Here is a 25,686-nt window from a genome sequence, read left to right as displayed (position 1 = left end):
CTTTTTTAAAGAATGGCACGTGTCTCTATTTTCTTTTAATAGTTATTTTTTATTTTTGTCAAGGCATCCTGCTGACAAACATGGAATTGACGTCGGAGTTGATGCTAAAGAATTTTTTAGACCGTTTTCCTTTTATATCTTGCAAATGTTTGTCAGGTCAAGAGATGGCTTTCAATATATATTATAAAATGTTTCATTAGTATTACATTTTCAGTGCTTTACTGTCATTTATATTAAAGATATTACAAAGCCAAGACAATTAAAGCATAACCACTCCTGGTGTCAAACATCACCAAAAGTGCTGTAATACGTTATAATAAAGTAAATTATATCTGAATAAAACATGAAGATACAAAAATAACTGAACATGCATTACTTCACCATACATGAATTTGACAAAATGTACATGCAACGAAGGCAGAACTTGAAAATATAAACCTATCTGTTAAATACTTTAAAATGGAGCAAAATAGTTACCAGCAGCATAGTCTAACCTACACAGCATGTGCAGTTAAAACTATAACCTTATCTCTACTGATGTCAGTGCAATTTGTTTGATGGAGTCAGAATCTTACTCCATCAGTCAGAAACAAAGCCTGTAATCCTCTCCTCACACTCTGAAGCTCCTCCTCTCGCTAAAAGAAGGCATGCAAGCAAAGGGAAAATACAGTTAACACACATCCTTTTAAACATTGATGACACTGATTGTAAATCTGCCATAAAATTACTGGAACTGCAACAATGCTTCAATTTCACACAATATATCAACTTCCCCACTCAGCTATGGTCACATCCTGGATTTGGTCTGCGCCACTGGTCTCACAATACATCAACTCCAGCCTCAACCTCAATATATCTGACCACCTGGCAATCACCATAGACACTGACATCCCTATCCCTGTCCCAAAAGTCAAACGCATAATTTCCTTCACAAATCTTATCTACCCCCCCCCCCAGCTCTTTCTGCCTCTCTTACCAGTAAAATGTCTGCCTCCCCTACCCCGCTGTTTGATAATCCTCCGATATTGTCAATTGTTATAATGACACATTCTGCTTCTGTCTTGATCATTTGGCCCCATCAAAACCAAAATGGTCTCATTCACACACTCAGCTCCCTGGTATACTCCTGAACCCCATCAAATGAAATCCCTTAAGCAACAGCTTGAAAAACTTTGCAAGAAAACTACTACTCACACCTCATACACTCAAACCTAGTGACAATACCTCCAGTTCCTTCACAGTTAACAATTGCTACTTTCTTTTAATTTTTCCAATCTAAAATTGACACTATCCATATCAATCTGCCCCCCCCCCTTTACCATTCAGCCCCCTGTCAAAGTTCTCCCCCGTGTCCCAAATGGAGCTGTCCAACTTTATGGTAGGAATGAGAAGCTCCACTTGAGTTCTGGATCCCATCCAATCTTGTTAAGAACTGTCTCCTGTCTATCTCTTCACTCATCACAGAAATCATTAACTCCTCCTTCAGCTCTGGTTCAGTCCTACATACACTTAAACTGGCTGCTGTCACCCTCACCCTAAAAAAAAACCTGGACTCATCCCTGATATCATGAGCAATTTCGGGCCTATCTCCAATCTCCCCCTTCTGTCAAAAATACTGGAACGTGTTGTCACCTCCCAACTCAAAGCTCACCTCATCTCCAACGACCTGTTCAAACCATTTCAATCTGGTTTCCGCTCACAGCACAACACAGAAACAGCCTTCCTTAAAGTCACTAGAGACCTCCTCTTCGCAGACTGACCACTTCAGTATTTTTACTCTCCTGGACCTCACTGAAGCTTTTGACACCATCAACCACACCATTCTTCTCTCCCACCTTGACTCCTCCCTCAACATCACCAGTACTACCCTCTCCTGACTAAAGTCATATCTCACAAACAGACAACAGTTCATCAGCATCATCAACTGCATCTCCTTCACTGCTACTGTCCCAAGGCCTCCCGCAGGGTTTGGTGCTTGGTCCTCTCCTGTTCACCCTTTACATGCTCTCCCTTGGGAGCATCATACATACATACATCATCATGGTCTCCACTTTCACTGTTACACTGATGACCTCCAGCTCAACATCTTCACTAAATCCATCACCACTACAACTTACTCCAGTCTGAACAACTGCCTCGCTGAAATTAAATCATGGATGCAAGCCAAATTCCTCGAAACTAAATTGTGATAAATCTAACATGATCATCATCAGTCCCAAATCTCTTACCAAAACCCCTCACAACTTCTGCCTGCTCTCCTTTGAACACCTTGTCAATCAAATGACCATAAGTGCCTTTTTCCCCCACCTAAAAGAGCATAGCTCATTTCTGCCCATCACTCTCATTCTCTGCTGCTGAAGCCTTGATCCATGCCTTCATCACATTCAAACTTGACTACTGCAACAGCATTCTCTATGGCTCACCATTTAAAGTCCTAAACAAACTCCAGTACATCTAAAACTCTGCTGCCCGTCTGCTCACCTACTCCCACCCGGTTCCTATGACCACATCACCCCTGTCCTCCAGAACCTCCACCGGCTCCCTGTCCCACAATGGATCCAATCCAAAGTCCTTCTCCTCACTCACAAATCTCTCCATAACATCACCTATTACCTTACTGATCTGCTCCATTACTATACTCCTCCCTGCAGCCTTTGCTCCTTCGATTTCAACCTCCTGTCTACACCACAGGACCATGCAATGGACCTGGGGCAACAGAGCCTTCTCCATAACGCCCTGGAAGTCCGTCCCCAAATACATCAGAGACTGCACCGATCTGTCCATATTCAAACCATTAATCAAAACCCACCTTTTTAGAATTGCTTTTAATGTGTAATTGTGTGTTTTATGCTTTCGGTAGGTTGCTTTTATGTTTATTTTAGCACATGTAAAGCATCTTTTGAGTATTTTAAAAAGCACTGTATAAATAAAATGCATTATTATTATTATTATTATCATTATTATTTTTATTATTAAACCTCAGCCCTACGGGGCATCCCACCCCTAAGGGACCTTCATCCTCCAAAGTCTGCACTTAGTGTGGGAGCTTTCAAAATGGGCTCTGCTTAGCTGAAACAATGAATTACACTAAAATAAAAAAAAAACTAAATAGATATCTATATATTTCAGATCCTTTTGCTTTAAGCACTGCTAAGGGGTGACTGGTGTCATGTCAACGCACCATCTCTTTGAAGAGCCTGTCCTGGAGCGACCTCATGTCTTCACTCATCAAGCACATCTGAAAACGGCAGGCAATACAGCAGAGTTTAAGGCATTGGAACTTAGAATATGCCACAGTCAGGGCAACAATTAGGGGAATTGGAGTGGAGAATTTACACAAGATACAATGAGATAAGCAGAATGTTTTCAAAGGCCACTCAGCATAAATAAAGAAACAGACAGGTTGACAGGAAGCAATGATGTGTTCTATTAAAAAAAACTGGACGAATCCGGCGGTACTGACTAACCAATGAGCCAAATTAGGAATGCGCATCATAAGCAAAAGATAAAATGTCATGTTCTTTGTCATTCCTCTAAATAATTGTCAGTTTGCACAACTCAAGAGGTTTAACACATAACTGACATACTAGAGTGCATATTGGATGTTAGCTGTGAAGTTAAAGCTCTCTGGTCAGACCTGGGAGGTGAATATCTTCCCCTCATACTCCAGGCTGTGACATACATGGCTTTGGAGGGCATTTTTCACGGTCTCAAGCCTGGAGGTTAAAAACAGCGGCAGACAAACAATTAAGCAGAGAAAAGGCACAGAAATTAATAGCAAACATGCCAAAAGATAAAGGGGAAGAAAATACACTGTGTTCATTTGTGACTTTAAAAACCACAGTATGATATCAACATTAAATATAGTATATTACTTTAGAATACCATGATTTTGATACCTAATTGAAGCAGTTATTCAGTTAAAATGTATCAAACTTGCAGATGCCACTTGAAAGTCGACCCTAAAAGTTAATGAAACATAAGTTTGTAGTGTTATTGAACTGTTTTGAGAGTTTCCTTGACTCCTTTTTTGCCATAGTTTCTTTCATGCTTTGTTCAGTGTTTGTGAAACTTGAATGTCACCTTTTAACATTAAGATAAATATTGCTTTTTCTACCTATCAAATATTTTTTTTTACATTTTTCTGAGCCAATTACTACAATGCCATATTAGGACCATTGTAGGTAAAAATAAATAAATTATAGAGACAGAGGAGGGGGGGGAATATTCCAAGAAAAAACTCAATTTCTGAAATTAAAGTCGTAAATTTATAAGAACAAACTCAAATTTAAGGGAGAAAAACTCAGATATTCTCTGAGATTATAAAGTTATAAATTTGTGAGAAAAAACTCGGAAATTCTCTGAGATTAAAGTCACAAATTTACGAGAAAAAAATTAAAATTATGATTTTTTTTTTTTTGCCAAGTAAGCACATCACTTCACTTTGCAAGGTTGGATCAATCTCATCAAATCGGACGTCGCCGCTTATCATGTATTATGCCTGCAGTGGATGACCTAATCAAATTATACTTTGCAATCGGATTTAGCAATACGTTAATACTCGTGATTTTAGCCCAGAATCACCATATTATCATAAACATCTGGACTTTGAAGAGACATTGCCGTGAACTGGGCTGATTCAGAAGAAAACAACATACTGACTTGAATGAGGTGATAGCTTTTGTGCATCAGGAACTACAATGCAATAGGATATTGCATTGTAGTTCCTGATGCACAAATATCCAGTGCAAGGATATCGCTGTAGACATACTGTGTGTCTGTGACAAATGTAAGCATATCTTTTCAGTTGTTTATGCTAAGTTGACCATGTCATTTTTGTTAAGAGATATCGACATGATTAGAGAGAATTTTATGATGCGTTCAGCAAGTTAACGTTTCTGCCCTTAGTGGCTCGTTAAGCTAGCAGGAAATGTAGTGAGGTGGATGAGGTGGAACGCAGCTAACTTTATGCAACTAATGTTTTATGTATATTGCAGTGCTGTGTATAAAGGAAAGAGATTGTGGTTATCTTCAAGCCTTGTTTCCCAAATGTGTGATATCGTCATATCTGTTAATGTGCTAGTGGAGTACATTAAGGAATTATTTAGTTATAAAATCATAGGCCAAAGTGAAACCATACATGGTTATTTATTTGTTTATATTTTCAGAAACAATACATCCATATACTTTGTACCTCTCTCTCCAAGTGCTTAGATAAAGTTTGTAAACTATTATCTGCTTCCATGTCCACTTCTTAATCAGAGTCCCACTGTATAGTATATTTACAATAGGTCATTATGCAGAATTGCCAGTCAGTCTGTAAATTTACTTACTCAGCGGTCATTATGCACATTTATCATAACATATATATTTAATAGGCTGCTGTGCCAATCTAATAATATTAACAATATTACTTGTTTGTGCTTTTTTTTTTAACTTTATCTTTTGCTGGCGGCACAGTGGTTAGCACGGTCACCTCACAGCAAGAAGGTTCTAGGTTCGAGCCCCGCGGTAGTCCAACCTTGGGGGGGGTTGTCCTTTGTCATCCTGGGTTGTCCTTTGTGTGGAGTTTGCATGTTCTCCCCGTGTCTGCGTGGGTTTCCTCCGGGTGCTCCAGTTTCCTCCCGTAGTTTAAAGACATGTAGGTCAGGTGAATCGGCCACACTAAATTGCCCCCTAGGTATGAATGTGTGATGGCCTGGCAGCCTGTCGCCCCCCACCTGCCGCCCAATGACTTCTAGGATAGGCTCCAGCATCCCCGCGACCCAGAGATCAGGATAAGCGGTTCAGATAATGGCTGGATTATCTTTAGCTTTTAGTCTTCATCTGTATATACTATATCTTATACTATGTTTGTCTATGTCTGTCTTGCACTGTTTGGCGAAGCCACAGCCCTCATTTCGATTTTACACGTCTGCACATTATTTTTAATGACAATAAATTGAATTGAAAAGAAAAAGTGTCTGTGTGGGTTTCCTCCGGGTGCTCCGGTTTCCTCCCACAGTCCAAAGGCATGTAGGTCAGGCTGTACTAAATTATCCCTAGGTGTGACTGTCTGTGTGTGTCAGCCCTGTGATGGCCAGGCAGCCTGTCCAGGGTGTCTCCCTGCCTGCTGCCCAGTGACTGCTGGGATAGGCTCCAGCATCCCCACGACCCTGAGAGCAAGAAAAGTGGTTTGGATAACGGATGGATGGCTCCAAAATGCCATGATTGCTGTTCACTGTCCATGGTTCTTAAGTGTGAGTCGCTAATGGTTGCTTGGCTGTGCGTGCTGTCATGATGTGTAGGCTTACATGAAATTTTGTTAGTTTTGTGTGGTAGGAGGGGGTGGCTGTCATGCGTTTTGCACCTCGGCCCATTGTCACCACATTCTGCTGAAGTGCACACACAGCTTGTGTGATGATGTGAATATTTGCAAGGAGGATTTGCATTTTGCTTAGGAATTAGCTGTTTTGGTGATAACGTTCACTCTCTCCATGCTGTTTGCTCATTGCATTGCTAAAGCTTGACTTGTGTCTTAATTTTTGTTTCAGAGCTGGAATTGTCACTGGTAACTTTTGCATTACTACAGGAGAGGACACAGCAGGCTAGGCAGGTAGTTTTCTTTTTTTTTTTTTCCTTGACGAGGGAAGGGGGGGGGTCAGAGGACCAAGGTTTAAGAGTCACGGTTCACTACTGGCTAGACTGTATTCAATGTGTGTGTGTGTGTGTGTGTTTTATTTATATTTGTATTTTACTGGGTGCCAGTTTCTATGTTGAACATCTTTTGGGTTCTCACTGGGTTCCCTGGTTCACAGTTTACAGCATTCTTAGTTTGTATTTTTGAAAATGAATAGGTCAAATAAAATGTGAAGAAACAGATGAAGGCTTACAGAGACAGTCAAGTGGTTTATCTCCTTAGCCATGTTAATAACCCACCAAGTCAAAGTCCTTGTGCAGTATATGGAGATCTACTTAGTACAAAAAAAAAATCACTCTGGTTTCCAGAGAACCCTGTGACAAAACTCACCATAAGGCAAGCATTGAGCACATCCTTATTAAACAGTAAAAAAAACAAAAAAACATCTTGTGCTCTGGAAGCATATCTGCATATAAAACTTATAACAGCAGGCCTAAGTCACAACTTTCCGGTATTGCTTTTTTCAAACCCTGTCTAATAAGATAACAGCGTGTGACAGAACCTTTTCAGAGTATTTGGGTTTGGCCTTTAGGGGGACAGTACTGATTGTGTTGATCAGAGTGTGGCAAAAGGATAGCATCTAACACCAACAATACAGTCTTTGCAGTACAACAAAACTGTGCTTGTTCACAATCCCACACATGCACACAAACATGAAAACACACCATTCTAAATCTTACCTCCTGGTTCTCTGATTATGGTAGGAACGCAAAGCCATGCTCTGCTTTTTCCAGTATGACTGTGGGAATGTGGAGAGAAAGCCCTTATAAGACACTGACAACATCCATATCTCTTTGTAGGGTAGCATGTTGAGTCATATTCTTAACTGATATTTAGGATAGTGTCTAGGAGGGCACTGTGTATTAAAGGACATTCACTCATAAGTTGGGAGTGGTAGAGATGACTGTGTGTATGAATATGAGGAAAACATGGGGGGGGGGGTCCAGTTTCCATACAGTCAAGTTTTTCTCCATGTCCACCAGTGAGTTGTTATCCTGTTCCAAGTTGTTGATCTCTTCCATGAAGACCTTGCAGACGTTCTCCAGCCTCTCATTCCTGCAAAGGCAGAGACAAATGGGTATAAACAGATGTATAGAAATAGACAGATAGACGGACAGATGGACACAGACTCACAAATTGACACAGACACACTCTCACACCACACACATACACAAACAGAAAAAAAGATGGATACAAAGACTGACAGGAGAGAAAATAAACTAAATAAGGATGAAAATAAGATGGACTGTACAAAAAAGATGGCAGACAGATTACATCAGAACAAACAAAAAGAGCACTTACATGATACTAAAAATATATCCTGAAAAACAAACAGCACTAAATAGTTAATTAAATTAAAGAATTTACATTATTTAAACACTTTTTTCCAATATGATGAAGCGCCGCGCATTTTCAATTCTGTCTTTTTGCAAATTAACTTAGCTAACTTGTTGACATTAAATTGTATTCGGTCAAGCTCTGAACCAGCAGTCCTATATCAATGATGCTGAAAAACTATTGATAAGCTGTGATTTTTCTCAGTCACACTTCACAGTGGTCAACAGTCTTTGGCTTTCTAAGGAAGACACTATAAAACATGTACCATGGGCATAATAAATAAACACCAGCCACTACACAAATTCACTTTAATCTTGATGATGGTTGGCAGGTTACATGTATCATAACAGACATATTTCATAGGTTGTAAGTTTATGGCTATAATAGTGTAACCTGACTGGCTTTACCAGAAAGATGTCGGCATCGATTGATTGTCTCTGGTCCCTTACCCATGAGGGTTAACGATGAGAAGTACAGCAGGCTCACTTTAATGAACTGTTGGCTGGCTCATTACTGTAATGAGCAGGGATTTGGCTTTGTTGATAACTGGCCTTCTTTCTGGGGCCACCCTTACCTGCTGAAAGTGGACAGCATTCACCCTACTGGGGACAGTGCCGCTCTTTTGTCTAGCAATATAGATAGCGATCTACATTTAGTTTGACACTGGGGATTGCTGTCTACGTTTACTTTGACACTAGGGACTTATCATTCAGCAGGTTGTAGGTGATTAGAGAGCCTGCTAGGTTTAAATCTAGTGCGGCTGTGGAGTCAAGTTTAAGTTGACATGTTTAAGTCAGGGAATTTTTCATAGTATAGATTGACAGCTTGGTCTATAACATTGAGACCATCTCCCTACCCTGTTGTATTGCTCCCAAGCTCTCCTCTCCTAAATGTGTGAATCACAATAATCTAATACATGTGTGCCATGTGTACTATTCACAGAGGATTGGGGAGAGTTGCATTGGCCATTGTAACTCTAGTTAATGGTCACGGTAAATTGCATAGGAAACTGACCGTTGTTTTTGGTCATTATGCCACCGTGCTGTTTATAAGGGTGGGGATACATGCAGTCAGTTAAGACTGAAGATGATGAGATGAGTGATGACATGTTTCTCCCAATAAACGTTGTGCCCAGATGAACTGATTCAAATTTCTACGATTACCTTACCTGGATTATTAAACATGCATAAAGATATTTTTGTTCTGTTCGCAACACTGTCATGTTTGTTGACCTGTATTTGCCAACATGCAAGCTGAGAGAGGACACATGCTGTTGTACTGTCTTCAGAGACTGCTTGGTATAAACTTCCATCCTCCTGGAGCGGTTCTGAATACAAGCACACAAAACATGTTCTGCAAGGACATACTTTTATCATATTTTCATGCCTGAACGATACAAAAGAAAAGTAAAAAAAAGAAAAGTTAACATATGTGGTAAGAGGTTAGTGATGAAGAAAGGGTCAGGAGGTAACAGAGTGAGTCTCGAGAAAAAGAACAACTTAAACTGCTAATTCAAACACATGCAATATGCTATGAGAAAAATAATTTTTAGTGAAGATAACTGCCCTTTGAAAGTAACTGGTTACATTTGCTCCTTATCTGATGCGAGGTTCTAAGGTAAGGACGTTGTATTGCTGTAACATCCCCTGAGGGAAATTTGTAATTTGTGATATTGGGCTATACAAATAAAATTGACTTGACATACTGTTTTAGTTGATTGTGATTCCCAAATTCTGTTTCAGGTCACTTAAATGGCACAAGAAAACAATTGTGGATCATTGCTTCTAACAATGTGACCTCATATTTTTTTGTGTATAACCCCAAAAAATAATAATAAAAAAATCAAAGTAATTGATTTAAATTCAAAAAGCATAAATATAATCTAAATAATAGATAAATGATAGTCTAAAAATGTGTAAAATAGGCCAATTCCTTTCCTTTTTTTTTAACTGGGGGTTGGGGTAAAATTTTCAAACCTAATAGCAATTAAAAAGGTAATATTTTATCATAATAATTGCCTCTCAATTTGTTTTAAATTGACTGCAGAGTTGCAAAATAATTAGTCAAATACTATTTTGACTTCAGCAAGTAACTTTGCCTAATCCTCTGTATCAGCCAGCCTGCCAGCTTCTCCGTGTATGACCAACAGTGTGTTTGGGTGTTCCTACCTGGACCTTCCACTGCAGCTCAGAACTGAACTGATGGCACATAGAGCCCAGCTCATTGGTGGCAACAGTGATGTTTGGCAGCTCTGAGTAATTGTCCATGTCCACATCGTCTTCAGCCCATTGGTTGGAGTTCGCTGTATGGGAGGTGGCCACCTCCCCGTTCACCGCACCCTCAGATGACACTTTAATAATAATAATAATAATTACATTTATATAGCGCTTTTCTAGACATCCAAAGCGCCTCACATTGTGAAGCGTTTTGATGATTAAAACATCTTCAGAAGACAATGAGCCCATTCTTGAAGTCAGCTCAGTCTGACCCCTCATTTACAAACCCCAATTTTACAAATTCCCAATTTTACATACAGAAAATCTCAACAATGACATTCACCTCCATTTGAGCACACGATACTTCACAACAATCACATTAAAAGTTTAAATCTTGTGATATGATCAATAAAACTCCCTTAAAACAGATCTAAATCAAATCCATGGAATCAATCCCGCTTCCTTGTGTCATCAAGCTTTGGTGAGATCTGTGAATTCAAGGTCACTTCGTTCATATCAATATTGCTGGTCCCACGGTAATCTGAAATTTGACACGTGGTTTTAAGTCTTTTGACATACCTCAGATGGGCAGCGTCCCCACAACTCAGACATAACTGGGCTGCAATGTTTTTCCCAAGCATTACTGCAATTTCAGTTGTTCATTTGTGTTGCTTGGAGATGGGTAAATCTATGTATGGCACGATTGAAAGAATTTTTTTGAAAGGTGAAACTACCTGGCTACATTTGGTGGAGTGTGCGGTTCAAATGTTTACTTTTTAATGTAGCTATGCATTAGAGCTTCATTGATCCCGGGAGGGTATGTAGTAATATATCTGCTACCCTAATTTTACACAAACCCTTATTTAAGCCCAATACCATCCTTCAATTATGGATTTTACTGTATATTTTGAAGAAGTTTCATGTTAAAAAGATCATTAACACTCAAAAAAGTTCAAGTCTTCTAAGACATCAAGTTATCGTTCATTTATCCCAGTAAATTCCTAAATCTTATGAGATACTTGAAATTAAACTAGGAGAATTTGAAGAAATCATCTGAATGCCAATAACTTAACTCATTTCTAAATTTCCAAAGGCATAAAAAAACCAATGCTAAAACTGAACCAAGACACTGATCACAAAACCATGACCTGTTTTCAAGGTCTAGCTAATTTCAAATTGAAAGCACTTCAAGAAATTGAGCAGACACAGGCCAGGCATTAGCTCAGAGTAGATATTACAAATTACAAATGAATCAGGCCCGGCTCCAGCGGGCGCTGTAGTGAGGCTTAGCCCTCCCCCAACGACATTCAATGCCCCCCTCCCAAATTATTTCAAGATGTTTAAATCCTCTAAGTAAATCAGAATTGTTATTGCATTATTTCATGTCAGTGCGCTACTTACAAAATTATAATTTTTAATTCAATTTAAGAAAGATTTCTTTTTATGTTAGGCGGCTATCCAATCCAAATCATATCGGTTTTGCACGTTTCCTTCACGTGTTGCGTCAGCAGGTGTCTCGCGAGTTTCAGTAGGGTAAGGTACACTCAGTCGGTACACTGTTTTTGCTGTGCGCGAACTGACCAAACCTCGAAATGGATGTAAGAAGATTTTTCAAAGTTCACAAAAGCAAATTACCAACTCAAAATGATTGAAGCGAAGAAGGAGGAGAGGAAACCACACCTGGCATTACTGAGGCTAGTTCACGGAGTGAGGAGCAACAGGGAACTGCTTCCAAAGTAGCAGAGGCATGAAGCGAGGAGCAACAGCCATCATTAGCCATAGCTAACAGTGAGGAAAGTCAAGTCAATTTTATTTGTATAGCCCAATGTAACAAATTACAAATTTGCCTTAAGGGGCTTTACAGCAACACAACATCCTGTTCTTAGACCCTCACATCGGATAAGGAACAACGTGGAAAGTGCCAACATTCCCTCAAACAATCCTCACAGTAGCTCTCCAACTGGCAGCTTTATGCCGGACGATTTGGGGGTTGATATGCCTGCTCAGCCCACCTTGAGCAAATTCCCAAGGGTCAGAAACGGTCTTTCGTAACCCAGTGGTATAACCGCAGGGAGTGGTTGGAATACAGCATCACAGCTGATGCAGTGTTTTGTTCATTTATTCATTCATCTTCAGCTGCTTCTCTGGGGTCGGGTCACGGTGGCAGCAAGCTAAGTAGGGCACTCCAGATGTCCCTCTCCCCAGCAACGCCCTCCAGCTCCTCCTGGGGGATCCCAAGGCATTCCTGGCCAGATTAGACATGTAGTCCCTCCAGCGAGTTCTGGGTCTACCCCGGGGTCTCCTCCCAGTTGGCTGTGCCCGGTAACCCTCCAAAGGAAGGTGCAAAGGAGGCTTCCTAATCATATGCTCGAAGCACTTCAACTGGCTCCTTTCGATGTGAAGGAGCAGCGGCTCTACTCCGAGCTCCCAATGGATGTCCGAGCTCCTCACCCTATCTCTAAGGCTGAGCCCAGACAATCTCCCCCTTTCGGTCACTACCCAAAGCTCATGACCATAGGTGAGGGTTGGAACGAAGATTGACATTTTGTTTCGCTTGTCAAAAGTTTGTAGTTGACTGTGTTCACCGAAATGGGATTCTCTCACTGGAAGCATGCAATCAAGAGAGACAGAGGCCTGATTAAACATGCATCAAAAGAACACATGGAGAATGAGACACGATGGAAAGAGGGAGAGATGAGGAAACACTGGCAAAGAGGTATCGACAATGGTCAACACAGAGCAGTTAGCGAGAAATCATTATTTTCTCTCTGCTATCATTTCTAGCGTCAAACCAGTTAGCTTTTTGGGGGCGCAAAGATGCGTTTCAGTCACGAGAGGAGGACAGTTGTGGTCTGTTTCTCTCTTTATTTGAATCCACTCTAAGGAAAGATCCAGAATTACAGAAAATATTGATGCACTCACTTTTGGCGCATCAACCGCCATGTGTCAAAACTCATTCTCAGCGTTGAAAAATGTCTTTACAGACAAAAGGCTAACCATGTTGCATGAACGGAAGGGGACTGCCGGAAGTCGGCACGTCTTTACAGACAAAAAGCTTACCTTTACAGACAAAAGGCTAACCATGTTGCATGAATTGAAAGGGACTGGGGCGTGCCGACTTCCGGCATCACAGATTGGTTCTCGGGACGTGGAATGTCACCTCTCTGGCAGGGAAGGAGCCTGAGCTGGTGCGGGAGGTGGAGTGGTACCAACTAGATATAGTTGGACTCACCTCCACACATAGCATGGGCTCTGGAACCAAACACCTGGAGTGGGGCTGGACTCATTACTTTTCTGGAGTTGGCCAAGGTGACAAGCGCCGGGCAGGTGTGGGGATACTCACAAGTCCCCGGTTGAGTGCCGCCATGTTGGAGTTCTCCCCGGGGAATGAGAGGGTTGCCTCTATATGACTGCAAGTCGCTGGAGGAAAGGCTCTGACTGTTGCATGTGCTTATGCACCGAAAGCAGTTTGGAGTATCCGGCCTTCTTGGAGTCTCTGGGTGGTGTCCTGGATAGGGCTCCGCCTCCAGACTCCATAGTTCTAAAGGGGGGGATTTCAACACTCATGTGGGCAATGATGTAGAAACCTGGAGGGGCGTAATTGGGAGGAACAGCCTCCCCGATTTGAACCGGAGCGGTGCCTTGTTATTGGACTTCTGTGCAAGTCATGGATTGGCAATAACACCATGTTCGACCATAAGGTAGTTCATAAGTGTACTTGGTACCAGAACACCTTAGGCCTAAGACCGATGATAGACTTTGTGGCTGTATCATCAGATCTGCAGCCGTATGTTTTGGACACTCGGGTGAAGAGAGGAACAGAGCTGTCAACTGAGCACCACCTGGTGGTGACTTGGATCAGTTGGTTGGAAGGCTACCGGACAGACCTGGCAAACCCAAATGTGTAGTGAGGGTGAACTGGGAACGAATGGCGGAGGCCCCTGTCCATGAGGTCTTCAACTCCAACCTCCGGAAGAAGTTCTCGTGTATCCCGAGGGAGGCTGGGGACATGAAGTCTGAGTGGGCCTTGTTCAACGCCTCTATTGTAGATGCGGCAGCCAGGAGCTGTGGTCATAAGGTCATCGTGCCTGTCAAGGCGGCAACCTAGGAACCCACTGGTGGACACCGGCAGTGAGGGAAGCCGTCAGGCTGAAGAAGGAGGCCTTTCAGACTTGGTTGGCCCAGGGGTCTCCTGAAGCAGTGGACAGGTACCAGGAGGCTAGAAGGGCTGCCGCTTCGGTGGTTGCGGAAGCAAAAACTTGGGTGAGGGAGGAGTTCGGTGAGGCTATGGAGGAGGACTTTTGGTTGGCCTCAAGGAAGTTCTGGCAAACCATCCAGCGACTCAGGAAGGGGAAGCAGGGCTTGACTCAGGCTGTGTTCAGCCGGGGAGGGGAACTGTTGACCCGGACTGGGGATGTTGTCGAGCAGTGGAAAGAACACTTTGAGGAGCTCCTGAACCCGACCAACACATCCTCAGTGGAGGTAGTCTGAAATCTCAGGCGAAGCCCCACCCATATCCCTGGCAGAGGTCTCTGATGTAGTTAAAAAGCTCCTCGGTGGCAAGGCGCCGGGTGTGGATGAGATTCACCCTGAGATGCTGAAAACTCTGGACATTGTTGGGCAGTCTTGATTGAAATGCCTCTTCAGTGTCACGTGGAGGTCAGGGACAGTACCTGTGAAGTGGCAGACTGGGGTGGTGGTTCCCATATTCAAAAAGGGGGACCAGAGGGTGTGCTCCAAAATGTGGCATTATGCTAAAGCTATAGCCTTGGATTTATCGGGGCATCACATTGCTTAGCCTCCCTGGGAAAGTCTACTCTAGGGTGCTCGAAAGGAGGCTCCAACCGATTGTCGAACCTCGGATCCAGGAGGAACAATGCAGATTCCGTCCTGGCCGTGGAACAACGGACCAACTCTTTACCCTTGCGGAAGTGCTGAGGGGGGCATGGGAGTTTGTCCAGCCAGTCTACATGTGTTTTGTGCACTTGGAGAAGGCTTACAACCGTGTATCCCGGGGCACTCTGTGGGAGTATGGGGTACCAGGGCAGTTGCTACAAGCCATCCGGTCCTTGTATAACCAAAGCGAGAGCTGTGTCCGCATTCTTAGCACAAAGTCAAACACGTTTTCAGTGGGTGTCGGACTCCGCCAAGGTTGTCCCTTGTCTCCGATTCTGTTTGTGATATTCATGGACAGGATCTCAAGGTGCAGCCAATGTGAGGAGTGTGTCAATTTTGGGAACCTCAGAATTGCATCTCTGCTCTTCGCAGATGATGTGGTTTTGTTGGCTTCATCAGAACGCGACCTCCAGCGTGCACTGGGGCGGTTTGCAGCTGAGTGTGAAATGGCTGGGATGAGAGTCAGCACCTCTAAGTCTGAGGCAATGGTTCTCTACCAGAAAATGGTGGATTTCTCCATCCGGGTTGGGGATGAGTTGTTGCTTCGAGTGAAGGAGTTCAAGTATCTCGGGGTCTTGTTCACGAATGAGGGTAGGATGGAGCGTGAGATTGACAGGCGGATTGGTGTAGCATCAGCAGTAATGCGGACGTTGTACCGGACCGTTGTGGTGAAGAAGGAGCTGAGCTGGAAGGCAAAGCTCTCAATTTACGAGTCAATCTTCGTTCCAACCCTCACCTATGGTCATGAGCTTTGGGTAGTGACCAAAAGGGTGAGATCACTGATACAAGCGGCTGAAATGAGTTTTCTCTGTAGGGTGTCTGGGCTCAGCCTTAGAGATAGGGTGAGGAGCTCGGACATCCAGTGGGAGCTTGGAGTAGAGCCGCTGCCCCTTCGCATCAAAAAGAGCCAGTTGAGATGGTTCGGGTATCTGATTAGGATGCCTCCTGGGCGCCTTCCTTTGGAGGTTCGCCAGGCACGGACAACTGGAAGGAGACCCCGGGGTAGACCGAGGGACTACATGTCCAATCTGGCCTGGGAACGCCTTGGGATCTCCCAGGAGGAGCTGGAGGGCGTTGCTGGGGAGAGGAACGTCTGGAGTGCCCTACTTAGCTTGCTGCCACTGCGACTCGACCTCGGAAAAGCGGCTGATGATGAATGAATGAAAATGAACAGAAGGTGCCCTTGGTACAGTTGTCTTTTGAAACGGACTTGACAGCAAGATTTCACAATGAGAGGAAAGATGATGCCATGCGGAGATTCAACTCACAGCGGAAATGCCGCCTTCAACTCTACTAATCGGTGAGTTCAATAATCTGTTCTATTTAGCAAAATTATTGTGGAGGGTATCTGCTGTGCCATTTAAAGTTGTGTGGCTGGCTGCCACGCCACCCTATTTGTGAGTGAGTTATTTGAGAATGCGCAAGAGATATTATTGCCACTCACCGTAGTGAATGTGGACTGATGGATATAGGGCCTACCTTTTCTGTCTGGGAAGTGGTTGTACTATAAAGCAGCATACGTTTGGAACGAGTTGCTATGTTTTGTGCCAATTAGATTGAAAGCCTTTATTTGTCTATAATATTGTAGCAAATTTGGGGGGCAGTCTGGGAACTGCTGCAGCCAAGACGCGAACCCAGATGTCCCGCACCACAGGTGACAACGTTAACCAGTCGACTAAAGGGTCCGACCTGTTAGCCAAGGGCTAGCGAGTCTATTTATCTGTGCATGTTACAATAATATATGTGTGTGTGTGTGTGTATGTATGTATGTATATATATATATATATATATATATATATATGTGTGTGTGTGTGTGTGTATGTATATATATATATATATATATATATATATATATATAGAGAGAGAGAGAGACAGAGAGAGAGAGAGAGAGAGAGAGAGAGAGAGAGAGAGAGAGAGAATAGCCAAACAGAGAGCAAGCAAGGATGTTGAACAAGTAAAACTGATCAAGGATGCAGATGGAAGAGTACTGTCAAAAGTTGAGGATATTTTACAGAGATGGAGGGATTATTTCAGTCACCAAATGAATGAAGAGAATAACAGAAAAAGAAGGACAGATGAACCACCAAGGAATGAAGAGGACATGGGGGAGATTACAAGGGATGAGGTGATAAAAGCATTGCAGTGAATGAAAAATGGAAAAGCTGTGGGGCCGGACAATTAAACCAGCAGAAGTCTGGAAATACTTAAGCAATACTGGCATAGATTTCCTGACTAGACTCTTCAACAACATAATACAGACTGGGAAAATGCCAGATGAATGGAGAGAATAGTGGTACCAATTTACAAGAAAAAAGGTGATGCTTAAAGTTGCAACACTACAGAGGGATAAAATTGATGGGACATACAATGAAGTAATGGGAGAGAGTGATTGAAGCGAGACTTATGCCCCTTTTCCACTACATGGTACCGGCTCAACTCAACTTTTTCGTTTTCTATTACTGGAAAGTACCGGCATTTTGGTAACTGTTACCTCTTTTCTGGCACCACGAGGTTCCCAAAAAACTGGAGCGGGTACTAACATCAATGCAGACCAGCTACACTGAGGGGGTACTGTTACGGTAATGGAAAATGACACTGCAAGTCGAGTTGAGTTGAGCCGGTACCATGTAGTGGAAAAGGGGCATTAGAAAGGAAGCGACTATAGGGAAAGAACAATTTGGATTCATACCTGGAAGAAGTACCACAGATGTGATATTTATACTCAGGAACTTAGCTGAAAAATACATTTAAGGACAGAAGAATTGCACTGTGTATTTATTGATTTGGGGAAGGCATATGACAGAGTACCGAGAGAGGAGTTATGGTATTGCCTGAGAGCGAAGGGAGTGGCAGAAAATTACATCAGCATAGTTCAGGACATGCACAGGGATTGTAAGACATTGTAGTTCAATCTGCAGTGGGAACAACAAGCGAATTTGAGGTAAAGGTAGGACTGCATCAAGGATCGGTGTTGAGCCCTTTCCTGTTTGTGATATTGATGGACAGCCTCACAGAACATCTTAAGAAAGAGCCACCATGGAGCATGATGTTTGCTGATGACACCGTGCTAGCAAACGAGGACAAGGAAAGGTTGGAGAGAGATCTTGAAGATTGGAGAGAAGTGCAAGATTAGAGGACTAAAGATCAGCAGAACAAAGACTGAGTACCTGTGTATAAATAGTCAAATAGAAAGTCCAGGATTAACCTTAGGAGGAGATGTCCCAGAACTTAACAAATTCAAGTACTTAAAATTGATAATACAGGCAGAAGAAGGTGGTGGTAAGAAGGAAGTAAAGAAAAGGACACAATCTGGGTGGAATTCATGGAGAAAGGTAGCTGGAGTACTTTGTGACAAAAGAATGCTGTTGAGGGTAAAGGGCAAGTATACAAATCAATGGTTAGGCCTGCCATGCTCTATGGTATGGAAGCAGTGACAACAAAAGATAGGCTAGAATCTACATTACAAGTAGCAAAGATGAACATGCTACGTTGGTCCTTGGGAGTGACTAGAAAAGACCGGAAGAGAATGAATAAGTGAGAGCTACGTTCAAGATCAGAGCAATGGATGAGAAGTTGAGAGAGACAAGATTGAGATGGTTTGGACATGCACAGAGAGGAGGCATAAACTATATAGGAAAGAAGGTATTGGACCTGGAAATACCTGGCAAAAGAAAATGAGGAAGACCAAGGAAAAGATGGAGAGACCAGATGGAGAGACCAAAGTTTTGACTAATTGACACTAGATGTGAACTGTACGTAACTGTTCCGACGTGAACTGTACGTAACTGTTCCGACTTACATACAAATTCGACATAAGAACAGACTCAAAAACGGAACACGGTCGTAACCCAGGGACTACCTGTAAAGTAAAAACTCGGTTAATGACTATCTGTCCCATACATTGTCTTGCTTGTATTCTTACTCTTGATGTGCTTATAGCCTTTCGTGGCAGCTATGAGAGCACCATCCTTTGGCCAGCTTTCTACCTTCTCCTCCTCCTCCTTTTCCAAGCTGCTCTGCTCTTCATAGCTTTCTGCTTTTGACAGTCTTTTGCTTGCTGAAATTATACAAAAGTATGCATATTACTATGGATAAAGTTTTCTATCCTTAATAGATATCCTATTTTTACAGGATTTTGTAGTTTGCTAAATATACTTTATCAATTCTATCTTACAGGATTTGAACAGTTTCCTGGGCCTCATTCTGGCAGAATAATGCCTTTTCCCCATGTCCTTAGGACTTTCCTCCTTCTCATCTTCCTCTGAGTTACTGGATGAGGGGTGTGAGATGTGACGTTTACGGCTAGGCCCTGTAACAATCAACAACTTAACTAAAGTCATAACAGAAAAAAAATAGTATCATTACTTTATTATTATTATAAAATTAATCTATATTACTTTTCAATTGAGGGTTTACAATGTACTTAGTAGACAAAAGAAAATGTACCAGTGTAATAAAAAGTAGTATAAGAATAAAAATAGTGAAAGCGATAATAAAATAGGACATTATTATTATTTCTGAAAAAAGTAGGTATGACCCTGTCTTTGGATAAACAGGCAAGGTCTCATCTGCACTAGCTCATATGAGGATGAAAAGGCCTATTACCTGACATTTGATGATCTTTGTCTGATGGTGTTTTCTGTACAGACAATAATGAATCAGATACTTTGTTCATTGCTTAAGCTGCTTTAGAACAAACCAATTCACCAAGCAATCAACCTTTTTTCAACTTGAGCTCAAAGTATCACTGCAAGGAATGCATTCCTACCTTATATTTATTAGCAAGAGCCAGTGCAGCAGCGGACTGAACTTTCAGCTTGGTGATGGGGACTGACGATTTGCTGGAAGACTGGCTTAATGATACTACTGACCCTTTCTTGTAGCCCCAATTGAGGCCTTGGCTGAGACATTCCCTTGGAGTCTGAGGGAGTTGCAACTGGGGAGGGGAGAGCATGGAGGACTTGTTTAGCTCCAACTCCAACAGGGGTTGAGAGAACTCGGATAAGGGAGACTGGGGACTGGTTGACAGGGTCTGCTGGATTGGGCTCAGCTAGAGACAGAGGGGGGAGTAGACATGGAAAGAGACAGAATGAGTGATGAGAGAATGATGGACAGGGAGAAATGTAGCAAACCATTAGCTATTATCTAATCACCAAAGCTGTCACTGATTAGTAATGTTTTAAATGATTGTGATACTTTCTACAATGCATTAAATGGAAGAGAAGGAGAGTCGTCAGCTATTTTCTGCTCTGTCTGCTGTTAAATAGGTCACTCCAATCAAACTAAAGCTACTTATTATTTCCTGAGGTAATTTGTAATTCTTTTCCAACATCATATGCATATGTACATTTAGGTGGAGCAATCAAAAGTAAGTGTATTACATGGTGAACTATTCATTTACAGTAAGGGTTTGAATAATGATGATGTCTGTCCCACTTGATGTCATTAGGCAGGTTTGGTTATGATGCCATTTTACCTGGGCAAGACTGGGTCTTTTGGTGGGATGGGGTGCAGGGGTTTGACTCATTTGGGTGAGCAAAGGGCAAGAAGGGAGAGTGAAGAGGGATGGAGTCTTGGATGAGTTACACTTCCCCTTTTTGCTGTAGAATGATGAGTGCTGGAAGTTAAGTTTATTGCTGACTGCAGAGTGCACAGGTTTGGGTAGCCCCAGAATGGTTGCAGGAGTGTACTTGCTTTGAGGGTTGGGGGAGTTAGAGGGAGGGGTTCTCAGCGGGGTGAACAGAGGGGAAGAGGTCGTTGGTGCTGGCCTCTCAGCAGCTGAGGGGCCAAAGCAAGCACAGATGTTAGGACAGCTGTCCCCAGGAGGTTGAGAGAGGGAGTAAAGGTCAATCTATACACATGCTTTTCTTAATATCACTTACAGTAAAGAGCAATCAGTTCATTTAAAGTTTTTTTTCTAACATATTAACAGATACAAACACTATTTAATTACGTCTGAAGACACTGTGATCCAAAACCAAACCATATAACTAATTAAAAGATGCCCTACTGATTGCAAATTGACCAGATATCAAACGGGTCAAATAAGTATCTAAACTGGTACTGGTGTGAGGGTATACATTTTTCCCTCAGGCAGCCTTACATCTCATCCTCTCAATGGGAGAAGGGGAGGGAGTGAAGGAGGCCAGGCGGGTGGTCCGGGAATTGTGTAAACCCGTATATACTTTGGTAGGGGGGATCTTCTTCTTCTTCAACTCAGCAGTTCCTTGACAAGGCCTCTCACTTTTCTGCTGCAGGCCAGTAGAGGAGTGCCTCTATTAAGGAGCAAAGAAAATGTGGCATTATGCTAAAGCTATAGCCTTGGAATTTGTTGGTTCTGGTCGGGTATTAAAATTAAATTTTCAAATATTATCTCCAATATTTCAACACAGCATATGGAGTCTGCACTTCAAAGGTCCTGATGTATTTTTTTTTCTTGCATCTGGTGTGAAAATACAGTATTGTGTAACCATCTTATTTATTAGCACCAATAAAGCAGGTCAAACTCCTTGGGTACAAATTGCACTTGGAAAAATAAAATAGGTTCTCAGTGCCCTGACTTTGTGCTTTTGTAAATGTAGATATAGGTGACATAATAAAGGGGAAGAGCTCTCACTTTGGGAACAGGAGGGTTCTCTGATTCTGACTGGCTTCCATCAGTGTCTGGCTCTCTGTAGCTCTTCATAGCGGTGGCTGCGGTTCTCTGGGGCCTACTTCTTGCTGCCAACTTCACTCGCTCCTTTGGCTGCTCCACTGCCTTCTTTACTCTGGGTCTCTTCTAGTAACACAACAATGACATGCTGTGGCTTACTGGGGTAGTACATCAGAGGATTGAACTAAGTACAATTACATTTTACATTAATGCACATACTGTATGTTAAAATGATAATCACAGACAACATTATAGTGTATCTAAACCACACTACCTTATCAGTTTTGGAGTTTCCTTTTCCAGGTTTGGTAGTTGGAAGGGGTAAATCTGGGGATTCATCTGCAATGGCCAAGACCAATTTTTTTTTATGAAAATATCCATTGTTGCTCCGTCATTATCTCTACCGGCTTTATCCTATTCAATGTAATGGGCTGGAGGCCCTACCAGCAGGACTGGCCACAAGGCAGGAAAATATCCTGTTAAAGTCCATCGCAGGACACCAACACATTTTCACTCATATTCAAACTTACAGGCTATTTACAGTCTCCACTTCCTTTATGAAAATATAACATACTGTGGTCTCACCAATAGGTCTTTGTGGTGATTTCTTACAGAAAATGTACATTAAGAGACTGTGGGTTGTAAAGCCTACATGTGCGATCAGCAGCAGGAGCCTTGGTCTTTGTGGGTGCATGCCTCATGTAGTCATTTACTATGGGTTTAACTTTTGTGCTCGACTCCCTCAGCCAGCTTGTCTCTGTCAAGGCGCTGTCAGTGTCTGTGTCACTAAATAAGTGTTTCTTCACACATCTCCTCCCCTGCTACACACAAGTAAGAAGATATAGGTTAGGACCACCATAACGTACTTCCATTACCTCGCAGCAAAATATAAACTACAATCACTACATGCCTAATCCCAACCCTTTATATAACTATACCTAAACCTAAAGGCGGCTTGCATAAAGACCAACCAGAATAGAGCAACTTTCCCAATAATTTCTTTGGTTTCTAAATGTAGACAGTGTTGCCCACATGAAGTGGAAATGCTGAAGTGCGCAATGACTGTGTTTGAACTCCAACTTACTGGCACAACACAGCATGCATTGGTTAACGTTTTTCTATGACGGTCAAGCATAAATGGCTGATTTTTGTGCTTGCCAGCAGCAGTTCCAAAACACTGCAATTGAGGTTTATATCAGCAAACATTCAAATTCTAATCAAATTTAGATATTTGGCCCTCACAAAAGGTAGAAATAGAATACACGTATACATACATATGTGCGCGCGCGTGCACACACACACACACACACACACACACACACACACACACACGCACGCAAAGTCTAAGCCACCCTCTGCCAATGAGATCACTTCAACAAAAGTATACTTTTGCCGTAGGCTGTCCTTTCTTGGTGGTGCTGGGTACTGCCCAGGAACTATGGCCTCCACTGCTAAATAATGAAAACAGTGTTAAATAAGACTTTTGATTCCACTAAATGCTGTTTCAAAACAGTCAAATGTAATGTTGTCAACCACTCTTAAATATCAGGCTTACCTGGTCACTGTGGCAAAGGATTCTGTATTTTTTTCCCCCTTTCCCTGCAGAGTAAAAAGAAAGCCCTTATAAACACCTACAACAGAAGGCCCAACAGCTGGGCTTCAGTGGTATATGTCTGGATAAAGTATTAATATTAGCATTATTTACCCCAATACTCGGTGGTGGATCAGCATGGAATGCAAAAATGTCTTCTCTGTACAATAACAAATTAAAGGCATGAGATAAACTCTTTAATGCATTGAGAGCAATTGAAAAGTCCAAACAAGCCTTGAATCACTTGGGAAAAAAACAGATTACCTCTGCGCTGTAGATTTTTTCCTGGTATTGCAGTAGGATTTAATAAAGCTTGTCGATTTAGACACTTCTTTCTGCAGGAGCATACAAGACATTTTATAGTGCTTTGCCTTTAGTAAATCAAGAGAATTACCTTTAGTTAATAACATACCCAAGAACATTTATTACCACTCACTTTAGTGGTAGGCAACCAACTCTTAGCAAAGATTGACCTGTAACAGAAGAAAAAGGAAAGCGGTATTAGAGTAAGCATCAAAATTTGTATAATCCATTATTTCAATTTTCATATATCATAAGAATATACAGTATAAATTAGAAGCTTAATAATACCTGCATCCTTGTATTCAGTATACAATAGTGGTGCAAACATGTATTCAAGAGTAATCATCCAACAAACCACAAATATTACCAAACATTTTTTTTAAAACAGGAAAAAACCCTCAATAACAAACAAACAAAAAAGCAATTTTTTTGAGGAATTTTAAAAGCATATAAGGCTTTATTATGGGTATTGGTATTTTTGAAAAGCTTTCCATATACTGAATTAAACCCGTACCATTATGCAGTCAGCTGTGGCTGCAGGGCCTGTTTCACATTGCATGCTGAACGGATGCGGCGTGGATAACTGCTCACACGCAGAGTGCTGTTCTGCATGCATGTGAAACCAACCTCACAAATGCTTCACTTCACCGACAATTAGCTATCAACAAAGTCATGGCTGCAATCATTCCATACGCCACCATTAAAAGACTCACGTTCATGTTTTATTATCTTATTCTATGTTCGGGCTCATGTGGGAAACTATAACTGAGCTTTTTCTTATATTTTCACCAGAGACTTTGTGATTGTTATTGATTTAGTTTCATTCAATTTTGTTGTTAATCCACCCATCTAGGCTGATTTTTCTTAGCCATCTATTATTCACTTTGTTGTACAATATGCCCAACTATCCATCCATCCATTATACAAACCACTTATCCTGCTCTCAGGGTCACGGGGATGCTGGAGCCTATCTCATCCGTCATTGGGCGGCAGGCGGGGAGACACCCTGGACAGCTGTTTTTTTATTTATTTATTTTTTGTGTGTGCTTAAAATGTAGCCTAAATCACAGGAGGAGTAGGAGGGAATAAGCTCTAGGCCAGATATTTTCGCTTGTAGGCTACTTGCTCATAACAGTATTTATGAAAAATAAAATAGCCACCTGTTTTCTTTTGAGTATGCATTTTGTTTAAAGATTATAGAGTCTACATGTTTTTTGGGAGGGAAGCCAGGCTGTAGAAGTTATCCTCTTCTTGATGCTGTTACATCTTTAAAATAAATCACTATTACCTTACTGCCATCAGCCACAAGGTACAATGTCAGTCAAAACAAAGTGTCATATAGAGCTATTTTTACATGTCAGTAGAATTAGAATCAGATCGATGTGTTTTGGGTATTTTGTTTTATTCAGGGGTTAATATATTCAACATTTATAAGCTATTGGGGGACTCTGAATCTGGCCAAGTAGCCTACAGTAAGTCCAGTGCTGAAGTTTGAAGAATTATAATGACATCTGCTGGCACTGTGAGGTATATGTCATGAGGTTCATACAGACTATGGGGAATGGAGGAGGGAAAAAAAAGCACACAAATGTACTCGTTGAGGAATTCCAACGTGTATTCAATTACAAAAAAATGTTGATTTCTTGTACCCCTATGCAAATAGCAGATGCGGTCAGTGGAATTCTTGTTTATAATTTGTAGAAGCCAGTAATGGAGAAAGAGCAGCCACAGCAAGGAAAATGTTCCATCAGTAAACTGATGTTACAAAACCACACTACTGCCATTTTCCCTCTGGTCATGAACAATGTTCAGGTAGGACGAGTTGTTACTACAGCATAATTTTACATGTTCCAAGGACTTTCCTTGCACTTACTTGTTAATAAGAGGAGGAACCCAGCAAAGAGGAATGTTTTCTTTTCTGGCTTTTGTGGTGGAAGTATTATTCTTGTAATGACTTGAGATGAGCTTCACCATGCTGCCTGTCGCCTCTGCATCTCTCTGAGTACAGACG

The 25,686-nt window shown here is 41.9% G+C and overlaps 1 protein-coding gene across 1 annotated transcript in view; it reads right to left on the bottom strand.

Annotated features, from left to right (window-relative positions):
* Nucleotides 1–539: 539 nt before the first annotated feature.
* Nucleotides 540–25,686, bottom strand: part of sycp2 (synaptonemal complex protein 2) — a 49,482-nt gene continuing 24,335 nt past the window's right edge. The window contains 17 exon segments of the mRNA XM_056299195.1: nt 540–635; nt 3,182–3,238; nt 3,638–3,716; nt 7,360–7,418; nt 7,636–7,735; nt 9,250–9,344; nt 10,186–10,367; nt 19,052–19,186; nt 19,304–19,438; nt 19,735–19,768; nt 19,898–20,179; nt 20,606–20,907; nt 21,233–21,404; nt 21,746–21,907; nt 22,495–22,599; nt 23,809–23,845; nt 25,549–25,673. Of these exon segments, the coding sequence (XP_056155170.1) occupies nt 564–635; nt 3,182–3,238; nt 3,638–3,716; nt 7,360–7,418; nt 7,636–7,735; nt 9,250–9,344; nt 10,186–10,367; nt 19,052–19,186; nt 19,304–19,438; nt 19,735–19,768; nt 19,898–20,179; nt 20,606–20,907; nt 21,233–21,404; nt 21,746–21,907; nt 22,495–22,599; nt 23,809–23,845; nt 25,549–25,673 (2,133 nt within the window). The 3' untranslated portion in view covers nt 540–563.

This window comes from Lampris incognitus, chromosome 2 (genome assembly GCF_029633865.1).
Source record: "Lampris incognitus isolate fLamInc1 chromosome 2, fLamInc1.hap2, whole genome shotgun sequence".
In the NCBI taxonomy this organism is placed as follows: Eukaryota; Metazoa; Chordata; class Actinopteri; order Lampriformes; family Lampridae; genus Lampris; species Lampris incognitus.
Note: the sequence above shows the minus strand (reverse complement) of the source record. Positions and strands in the feature narration are given on the sequence as shown.